This window comes from Hippoglossus stenolepis, chromosome 4, assembly GCF_022539355.2.
Source record: "Hippoglossus stenolepis isolate QCI-W04-F060 chromosome 4, HSTE1.2, whole genome shotgun sequence".
Classification (NCBI taxonomy): Eukaryota; Metazoa; Chordata; class Actinopteri; order Pleuronectiformes; family Pleuronectidae; genus Hippoglossus; species Hippoglossus stenolepis.
The window spans coordinates 27,200,150-27,211,544 of record NC_061486.1 but is presented as its reverse complement, the minus strand read 5'-3'; the positions used below and the strand labels follow the sequence as shown (position 1 = coordinate 27,211,544).

At 41.6% G+C, this 11,395-nt stretch overlaps 1 protein-coding gene across 1 annotated transcript in view; it reads left to right on the top strand.

Moving 5' to 3' along the window:
* The first annotated feature begins 811 nt into the window (after nt 1-811).
* Nucleotides 812-11,395, top strand: part of lrrc75a (leucine rich repeat containing 75A) — a 62,785-nt gene continuing 52,201 nt past the window's right edge. The window contains exon 1 of the mRNA XM_035155210.2: nt 812-1,926. Within this exon, the coding sequence (XP_035011101.1) occupies nt 1,678-1,926 (249 nt within the window). The 5' untranslated portion in view covers nt 812-1,677. The remainder of the gene's footprint in view (nt 1,927-11,395) is intronic.

The following is an 11,395-nucleotide window of genomic DNA, read 5'->3' as shown; positions in this document are numbered from 1 at the left end:
TAAAACAGGATGGATCGTTTCATAAAACATTTAAATCCTATATGCAGTTAATAGTTCATTTCCATGTAGTGCTTAGATGTGTATATTGTGATTGTCAAATGATACATTATATTTTCTGTATTGATGCATGTGTTACAAACAGCCACCACCAGATGTCAGTGTAGTGCTTTCTCTGATCACTGCACCACTAAAGAGCACTTTTGTGTGCGCACCTACTGATCACATATTAAATGCAAACTTGCATAGTTTGTATTTTACCTCTTACATAAATGATCACATCCACATATTCATGATATAATGTAACTTTGCATTTTTCACCTGCAGGTTACTGCACAGAAATGTAATCATATTAATTACTTCTCAACTAGTAGATAAGACTGAAATGGGCCTTGTTCTCCATACAAGAGACAGAGATCGATAGGAAAACAGCGACTGCTTTAACATGTTAATTGGTTTCCTGGTCGACTTCCAACCAACTGCATCCAACATGAGCCAATTATTTTAAATTGAAGGACTTCAATAAAAACTGATATTATTGCAAAAAGCTCAATGCCGATTATGCTGGAACACTATTGAGGATTTAAGAAATAATGAGTGATCCTGATAACACATGTATAACTCTAAGTAAGCAGCGAAAAATTAAACTAATGTTTTTTAAAGGATATTGGTGTATCGTCTTCACGGAGATCAAAGACAAATTGTAAACTTGGCGCTGCTCGCGCTCTCTCCGCCCTTCCCAGTCCGAGAGGAGGAGGGAGAATTTTTGTGCTCACGTGCACTCGCTGCGCGCGCCCTCATTCAGCTGAACAGAGGGTGTGATACATAATTTAGTCCCAGCAGCAGAGGGGACACCTCAGCCTGTCTCTCCCACCTCCTGTCTGTCATACCGCGGATGTGCAGCCTCCGCACGTTCCCGTCAACCGAGACACCGCCGTGGCCGCCGCCTCCTCCACAGCGGACACGGGATCAACCTTGGAGGAAGGACGGACGCGTGTTTGTTGCAGGTAAACACATGACTTGTTCCAGCGGCAGAGGGAGGACGGGGCAGAGCAGAGCAGCAGACACTCAGAGGAGATCTACAGGAGACGTAAACATTGCCATGCCCTGCTTCATGCACCACTTCCCTCGATCCGCTCCCTGCTGCTGTGCTCCCGGACAGAGGGATCTGTTTTGAGGGATCCCAGCAGAGCACAGCGGGAACATCACGTGCTGTCGAGGGTAAATATTTGGGTGAAGTTGTGTTCGGGATAGGAGGAGGCTGTGACGGGCCCCGCTCCGCACTGTGGCTGTCCTGCATCCTGACTGCTGTGTCCGTGCTTTGCGGCCATGCTGCAGGCAGCATCCTCCGACCTCTTCCCGACTTGAGCTGCACCATCCGGGATAAACAAGTTCCCCAGAGGCAGAAAACCACTGCAGCTGCTGGCTCATGTTTTTACACCATTGTTTTGTACTGTTGGAACATCCACTCTTTATTGTAACTGAGCGCAATGACATTTGTTTACAAGCAGTTTGGAATTTGCTCACAATGCTTCACATCTAACCTCCAATCTGCAGACTTCAGGAAGATGTGATCAGACATTTTAATGCACAGAATATCTCAGACTCTAATCAAACCTGCGTCTGTATGAGGGACCAGTCTTGTTGTTGTCACTGTTCACAGCTGATTAGCACAGCACCATGGGTGCTAAGCAGACCAAAGGCCAGGAGCCTGGAGGAGCCAGCCCTCAGCACAGCTGGAAGCGGACACCCACCAAGGAGCGGGGGGACATCTTGGCATCCCTCATGCTCAAGTCCGGGGACCGGCTAAGCCGTGGTGGGACTCCACCGCCTTACCAGCGCCGTATTGGCATGATCCAGGAGATGATGCTGATGGCCAAACAGGGCAAGCAGGATGAGGCCACCGAGATGCTCAAGACACTGAGACAGGTAACTGCTGTGTGTGAGTGTGAATAAGAGTTTAAGAGTGAGTAAAAGCTCTGAGGTCAGAGGTTCATGTTTCTACACAGCACAACACCCCAGCTTCCCGGATTTCCTCTCCTCTGTTTCCTCTCTCTTTCTATTCTGTAGAATTCTGTGTAAGAGTGCTGCTTCTCTGTCATTACTAATCCTGACACACAAACCAGGCTCACACTGACTGACTGACTCTTGACACACTGACTAAACTGATTCACGCACTGCCTGATGAATTGATCGCCTCTCCAATATAAGATAGGATAAATCTGTATTGATCCCTCACTGGGGAAACAAACTTGTTACAGTAGCAGATAGTGCTGAATGAATGAGGCATACGATAGAAGAAAAAGGCAATCAAATAAAATGAAGAATGACAGAGAATATGTACATAATATACATCTGTCACTACAGAAATGTACTTGAGTAAAGTGCAGCTGCACAGGACCTTTGCATGAGGATGTATATTATATTTGTGATTTAGTATAGGAGAGAGAGAGAGAGAGAGAGAGAGAGAGAGAGAGAGAGAGAGAGAGAGATGGTGAGCAGTTGTGATATGGAAAAACAGTGCAGCATATCATTCACATTGTGAATGGTGTTGTAGTCTGACAACAGTGGGAATGAAGGAGCTGTGGAAGCGTTGCTCTGCCTGTGTGACTGAACATGAGAACCTCTGGCTGCATGACTGGCTTGTTGGACCTGTGCTGCTGAGCCAGGCTCTGCTGCACTGGTACAGTGTGGAGACTGCTACGATTTAGAGCCTCTCTCTGTGTGTGTTAAGTCATTTGCAGGGTTTGGCTGCTGCTGCTGCTGCAGTTGCTACAGAGAGGAGGGAAAACTCAATAGCAGACTGAAAGAATGTGGTGGAGTGGGAAAGAAAAAGGGAAGGAGGGAAATGAAATGCCCATTGTTGAATTGGTGGATTTGTGAAGCTACAAAGAGAGAGGATCTGCGTGTCACAGGAGGGGAATTATGAAAACTGAATATGCTTATCGTTGTGAAAAGAAAGAAACAAAAATACGCTAAAAAAGAATGTGGAGAGAGAAACAGGTTTATCAGTTAGCTCATTGGACAGCATCACATAGATTCCATATGCTGCCATTGTTCACTGTTTATCCCCCTATGACTCAACCACAGGGAACAGCGCCTCTGGCTTATTCACACACACACACACACACACACACACACACACACACACACACACGCTGCTTTCACAGTTTATTGTTTGGCCTTTGGAGATTTACATTAGTTCCTTTATGTTACAGCTTTCTGATCAAATCCATTTAGGTTGTTAATCCATGAAGCAATAGTAAACAGTGGAGCAAAGCAAACAGGCTTAAAGATGAAGGACACCTCCCCATCCATCATCATTAAAACAGAGGGATTACTATCTCTGTCACTTGTTCATTAAAGGGATAGGTCACAGTAAAATGAAAATTCACTCATTATGTACTCACCACTATGCCTATGGAGGGGTGGGTGAAGTGTTTGAGTCCACAAAACACTTCTGCAGACTCAGGGGTAAACAGTGTTGCAGCCGAAACAACAGAAAAAAACACATCATGCCTCCATACTGCTCCTGTGGTGTCCTCAAGCCCCGACATTCATATTTGACTCAAAACGGCTTCATTTACACCATGTTTTAGCCTAAATGTCCTCTGATAGAGGCACATGCACGTTCACGTTCTCATGTTCAAACCGAGACCCAGCACACATCAGCATTGTCGTGAGTAGATAAAGAGTGAATTTAAATTTTTCGGTGAACTATCCCTTTAAGCCATGATGAACCACAGTTTCCGAAAGACACAACAACACAGCAGTGAGGTTCAAGTGGTCCTCAGCAAACACAGATTCTGTGAGCAGGACATGTAAGGGCTAAAATAAGGCTACACATGAAAAGACTGCTTTTAAAAGTGCTTTAGAAATAGTCATTTGGAAAATACATTCAAGATATTAAAGGTCACACCGTAACTGAACAAGTTAGATCGATAATAATTATACAAAATACACAGAAATAGAATCAATGACAAAATAAATATACGCTAATAAAATGAGAATACTGAGTACGAATACATAATAATAACAAAACAATTATAGTTTCAACTGTTTCAACTAGAACATAAAACTAGAAAAAATTTACAGAAGTGTCAAACACTAGCATAAGAACACAAACTAACCCAAATAAAATATGGAACTAACTAACTACTAACTATCTAGGGGGTATGGAGCTCCTGCATGTCACCCTCTGTCTACGGGGCCATCTTGGTTCATACAGATCTGACAGTTGCAGAGTTGCCAAGTATGTCCTGCGTTTAGTTTCCTGTGAGAGTGAGATGTTATGCTGCTTTTCTTGGTGACTTTAAATTGAGTATTGGTTGGACAAAAGTTTTTTCAATATGTCACTTTGAAAACTGGAAGATTAACTGTCGTCTGACATATTATAGAGCAGATAATGAAGATAATTTTTAGCTGCAGCCTAAGTTACATAAACAGTAACTTTCAATAGCATCTTAATGAATATGTTTTATTGCGGAGTACGATCCACCTCACCTGGCGAACCACATAATTCGTTACACAGAGCCCTCTGGGAAGGCTTCATTGGAAATTGATTGGATGAGGCCAGGTGCTTTCAAAAATCACTTGGCAGGTGATTGGATGAACCATCTGTCTGTTATGGTTGACGCACAATCAGGAGGAGAGCAAACACATTTATTCCACTGAGAACAGCCATCAGTGCTGTTCTTTGCTCTTCATTCAATCTAGAGCTACTTTCCAGTTATAATATAAGCACCATCCATGCTAAACTATTGAGGAGCTGTCATTGCTGTTCAGGAACAGATTTGATTCTCACACAGTCTCACTGGACTTTGATTGGTCTGAACCTTTGTAGTTCAGCCTCAAGCAAAAAGCTTTGAGCACAGCAAGATGGATTCTTGCTTGCGTCTTCATTTTTATCACAACTACACACCTGAGACACTATAACGGTGAAAAACATCTGTCCATAGTCCGGCTGCAGTGTCTCCAGGAACACTTTCTGCCATGATGACATGCACAGACTCACAAGGTGAAAACAATACCAGCTCCCACTGTGGTCGTTGCTTAAAAGTGCTGCTGAAAAGTTCAACTGTCTTCTTTTCAACCAAAAATATCCTCTACACTTTCAGCTGTTTAACATTTTTGGAAAATACACTTAATCACCTTCTATCCAAGAATGAGATTAGAAGATCAACACAGATCTTGTGTCTTGTGAATCCACTCAAAGATGGTTCTGGGGGGTGTTAGCCCATCTATGCATTTTGCTTAGACAGCTAGCCTAGTCTCTCCAAAGTTTGGAGGGTTAGGGTCAAGTCAGTAACATGGATTGATGAGACTTTATTGTGATGAAGAGGGAGAAGAGGAAATCTGGGCCTATAGCAGCATAACTAAGAGCTGGTCCAAGACAGACCTGAACCAGCTCTGACTATAAGCTTTATCCAAAAGGAAGGTTTTAAGCCGACTCTTAAATGTACAGAGGGTGTCTGCCTCCTGGACTGAAACTGGGAGATGATTCCACAGAGGAGCTTGATAGCTGAAGGCTCCGGTTCCTACTCTACTTTTGGAGACATCAGCATTAGTGGTCAACAGGCAGAACAGCCCAGTGTCATCATTGCTGGTGACTTCAATAATGCCAATCTAAAGATGACTAAGCTGAAACTCCAACATCATGTCATGAAAAAATGAAACAGTTTTACGTCCACATCATTGCTGCATTCTCACTCTTACTCTTGAGACTGTAGTGATTGTCTGTTCCGTGTTGGTAGGTTCATGAGGGACACAATTTAATTTCTCAAACATATGTGTAGAAATAAAGCAAAGTAACAGGTTGTATCTGGTTTTGTATCATCATACTAGATTGTATGATGATATGATGTATTTTTTAGTGGCATTGTGTGATTGCCACTATTAAACTGTTTTGTGGTTGTTTTTGTGACTTTTAATACAATATGTCTTGGTATCAATGCCATGACAATACTGAAATATATAAATGTGTTTTCTGGTGAATTCAGTTCCTTAAATAAAGCAGTCTAAATATGGAAAAAAATCTAAGTGAAAGAAAATGTATGAATGAAAGAAATTTGATCTCATATTTAGATACTTGACCGTTTTCAACACTCAATGTAACAGACACTTTCTGAGTATTGAGATGTGATTCTCATTTCAGAATATAGTGAAATGTACTCCAAAACAAAACACCTCTTTTAATGAGGAGTTTCCAGTTGACAGAATGAGCTCCATTGTTTTTTAATTCAAACTGTCCGACTACTGGCTGTGTCTCTTAATGTAGCCTCATTGTAACATATTTAAGCTTTGTTTGCCCACAGCCAGTCTCCATTATAGCAGCAGAGAATTGTAGTGAGCGTCTATTAGCACTTAATGGACTACTCCTGCTGTCATTAAGTGACTTGTAAACGATTTACAAACTTTACAACATCTCACTGCTCCATCAGCATGCCCATTCATTATATGATGACACTGACAGTGTTATTTAAGCCCTGAGCAGTACAGCGTGTGCTACAGTGTCACTAGAAGGGAGAAGGTACTGTGGTGTACACAGCAGTTCACATGGTTAATCTTTGATCCGTCAGGCAGTAGGCTGAGGTCAAGCTCCTCCGACCTCTGAAGGATTTTTTTTCTTGCCGCTGTTTGTGGAGCTGAGGATTAAAGAAGATGAAACATCCACCAGCATGATGCTTTTCAACTGGGTCAAAGTTAGCAATGTGTGGATACACTGTGATTTCTCAGATTGAAGGATGAGCGTGGATCATTTATTCTGTGTTGGCAAAGAGATGGATGCACAGAAGCCGCAGGAGGCCGTGTGACAGACAGAGAAGGATGACAACAACAGGTGTTATTTCATACAGTATGTGCCTCTGTCTCTCCCAAAGGCTCTAACGCAGTGAAGCTGATGACACGTTTTCATGTCGGGTCATGACGACAAAATTGAACAAGCACCAGTGACATAACCATCAGTCACATTTGCCTCCATATTCCGGAGGGTTTGTACCCTGGCAGAACGGCACAGGACGGACAGACCATCACACAATGAATTGGATAAAGACAATTACTGAGAATAAGGAGAGCGGGAAAAATCTGTGGGAAGAGGAGGAAAAGGAGCGAAGAAGAGGTGGTGAGTGATTACAGAGGCAATAGAAGAGAGTCCTTTAGGGGGAAAATGAGGAAATGACATAAAGAGAAGAAAAAGAGGAGAATTGACTGTTTGTGTTTGAAAGACAGAAGAGGCATTTTTCCTCTGATTCCCAGGTTCTCCTCTCCGTTGCTCGGAAACCATGGTGATGACCGGAGAGCTCAGACTAAACAGAGCCTGATTAATCACACAGGAGCTCCGTTAAGAGCTAATGGGAAGGCCACCTTCTTAATCACCGCCCATTAATTGACTTGAAACCAAAGCCAGCATATCTTCACCACAATTCCCCCTGGGCTGCCTCGAAACTGATCGCTGAACTTTAACCAGCAGTGTCTGTGGAAACCTCTGTAAGCTGTAAATTCATCCTCAGTCCTTCCCTCAGCAATTTTAACTCATCCTATGTTGTGTGACCAGCATTTTGTGACTTAACGAGAGGCGGTTGTGTTGTGGTCACCATTAATATTTAAAGACTGAAGCTGCCATTAGTCAATAGATGGGCCTCAGGCACTGTTGTTTTTGGCCATAACTCAAAACTCTGATGCACTAATTATTCATCCTACCTGGTTTATCTGCAGTGAAGATTTTATAGTCAATATTTTTCATAAAATGAAACTTACATTTTCTTCATTACTGTTCATGTGTGTGGTTTATATATTAGTTTGAATTATTTACTGAACTTCTGTTATTTTTCTTACATTGCATTTTGGGTATTTCAGAGTTCTGTTAAGTAACTGACACAATCTTCAGACCCATGTTCACATATTTTCAAAATAAAAGCTCTATAAGTCTGCTTAGTATAAAACATTGCAGCAACAAATCGGATGATGGACATAGTTTGAAGGCATTGTTGCTGCCATGATGGAGCGCTGTGACTTCCGTAAATGTCTGTCTTAGTCCAATATGGTAAAATAAAAAAAATACTGATGGCCAGTCCGCCTGTGTGTTCCATGTTTGATTGATCTAAACTATCTTAACTCCACAAACTTGCCGGTAATCACTTGATTCAACCTTAAGTACATGTTCATCAGGAGTGTTCATCAGGCACAGTTGTGAGATTTAAGAGGTGATGATGTGACTGTCGCTGAGCATTATTTATGAGGTTATAGCACATAGAGGTGATGTCACACTGTTGGATGCAACAGTGACCAGCTCAAAGGCTCAGGGGTGAAAGTGACTGATTTTCTCAGCAACTGCTGTAATGTAGATGTTTTCCAATACAGTCATAAAATTTAAAAATAATTCTAAAATAAAATTACGAACTATGATGATAATGGTATGGTAAACAGAGTATCAACTTTGCATTAAGTTGTTATAGTTATATATTTAATGTCAGCTAATTCTCAAATAATATTTTAACTTCTAATTAATTCAGTTTAAGACCTAAGGTCAAATTTGTGTTTTTTTTCCTGTACTCATGTGAATTTCGTACCTAAGAGATATTCTATCTGTACGAAAACCCAAAACTGCCTTCTGCCACATCAGAACAAATCTGATAGTATGAGGCCCCTTTATTGCATAGTACAGGTTTCCAGCTCAAAAACTGAAGATTCAGTCATCCACTGAATTTTAATTGATGACAACACTATGAAATCTTTTTTTTTCAAAGTTATGACACGAAATACTTCAACCTTCTCCGCACATTGCTGTTAGTTATACCTCCTCAATTTGGTGTTCTCATCGTTGTTAGGGCAGCTAGCTTCATGGTGCTGTCTAATTAATTAATTCAGCTCTGTTCTGGCTGCACTGTAATTCACCGTAGTGTGAATGCTGCCTGCAGACTGTAAAGTCTGTTCCATCTTCCTAATTTACGTGCTTTAAGTGCAACCTTGTTTTAGTTTTTGAATGCTGTCATCTACTATACTGGTGTTGACATGATGTTATAACTACTTCTCACAGAATTAGATTCCCATCACTGGGTCAAATGAGACTATTGCTTAGCTCACATCATATTGTTCAGACCATGAATAAGAGAAGGGTCAGTCTTACTTCATATATCAACATCAATATTAGCATCCACAACTTAGCCCCTTGAGCGCAAAGCTCACATGTGTCCAGGAGCTAACAAGGTCCATTTGAAGGCAGCATTATTTGCATTTTTAGCCAGAAAGGTAGCAAACTGCTACCCACTGTAAATAGAATGAACAGCATCACCTAGACAGCCATAGTCAAACCATAGTAAATTGTAGCATGGCGCTTGGTAGAGTGCATACCGCCGCCAAGGCCTAACAGTTCCCTTTAACTAAATCAAGCTGCAACCAACTTTCACACACTCATAGATATCAGCTCAACAAATGTGCTCGATTTAAAAAAATCAAGATCCATCAATTATATAAAAACCAACGACAAACTGGTAATGCTATGGTTCCAGAAATGGTGACCTGACAAAAATGTCATTTCCGTTTCTATATACTGGGAAATTTGTGAAAATGGCAAAAATCTTGCAATGTTACACCCCTTTGTCCAGATCCATCTTAAATTGTAATGGATTCTTTCTCGGGCGTCACATTCTTCGACCAAGTTTCATGGAAAACAACCAACAAGTGTAAAAATGACAGATTTCAATTTGAACAGGTTTTTATATATTAAGGGTCACTAACCCTAATGGTTGAAGGGGAGTTTGAAGGGCTAGTTGGCCACTACCCCTACATCCCAAAGAGAAATGGGACAACACTACCCCTTCACAGCCATGTGCTAAACAAAGGGGTAGGGCCAAGTGTTAGTGCTAAGGGGTGAATTGGGACAGGGCCTAAGACATGACTGTGACAATACACCAGCATGAAAACCACCAGGAGCCTGAAACTTCAACAGCTAAATAGAATTCAGCCATCAGTCATTTTAATATTTACACCTGTGCTTTTCCTACTGTGACATGCCAAAATGTTTCTGTTAAAAGGACCTAATGCACATCCCTCGCACGTTGATTTTAGTTGTGTTGCAGATGCAGGAAAAAGTGAACCTTTGTAAATCTTAGTGGTAACAATCACACATGAAGAGATCTACAATAAGGCTTGTTGATGGCCACCACAGTACCCCAGCTAAAAGGCTTCTCCCTATAGACTAGCATTATATGACACGAGTAAACTGTGAACAAGAGACTTTGAACGATACAGGTACCAGAAACCTGCCTGTCATAGCAGAGCAAGCAGAGCGACAGGCGGACCACTGATTTTTAGAGTTACATCTAAATGTCATGATGGTGAGGAAACACGGGCAATATACCAAGAACATGAATGTTATTAGTTATATCTGTACTTTTGATTCTATGAAGAGTTGTCATGTTCCTGGACATATGTTCTAGACAAGACTATTATGGTACTGCCATACAATATCCAGCCGTCTGTTTCCACTGTGATTAGTACATTTGGTGTTGGAGTTGTTTGGTGTCCCAGTGTAGCTCCACCCTGCTTCAACCTGAGAGGAGGTCTCATCAGCCAGAATAACATATGCACATGTGTGGCTGCACAGAGCTCTTTAATAAAGCAACCATTTGTAAAAGGAAATGCATTAAAAGCAAAGCTGTACAACCTGCAGTAGTTTCTCCCTTAGACCTTCAATATAAAGACTTCTTATTCATGTATGATTGTAACCTCCATCATCATTATCAGTATGTGATCTTTGTTAAAGGTCAATATCACTTTTATATATGGGTTCTCCTTATCATGTTGCCATTTCCTTTTATACCAAAGAACCTGCACTTGATCAATTGTTTGATCCATGTGTATCTCCAGCTCCGTCTTTTTCCATGTTCATCTGCGTTCCGAGCACAGCTTTGATGCTGACCGCTTCTAATTAGTGTGGGTGGTGCTTCCTAATGAAAGAAAAGCCTGCAGTGTTTTCCTCTTAGCACAAATGTTTCTGTGTGCATGTGTTTGCACTCAACCCACTATCCACTCAGAGTTCAAGGAAGTAGACTATGCATTTTTATTTGGTCGTTGTCATGTATAGTTCACGAGGCTCCCCTGTTAATAATGCATGGCTTTTTTTGGAGGGTGACTCCAGCAGTTTGTCTTGCTACTGTTTCAATTTATCCCATTTTTACTTATTAGTGTTGCAGACCTACCCCCCAAACCCACACATGCACACAGCGTCAGCACTCTGCTGTGGAAATGCTGATTGTTGCTTTGTAAACCTAAACCATGCTCAGGTTCAGATTTAGAGTCGGGGATGAACTATTTGCATCGCCCCTTAAAATCCTTATCACGCTATGAGGAAAGACACATTGTGTTCTCCTCTGACACACACACACACACGCACGCGCGC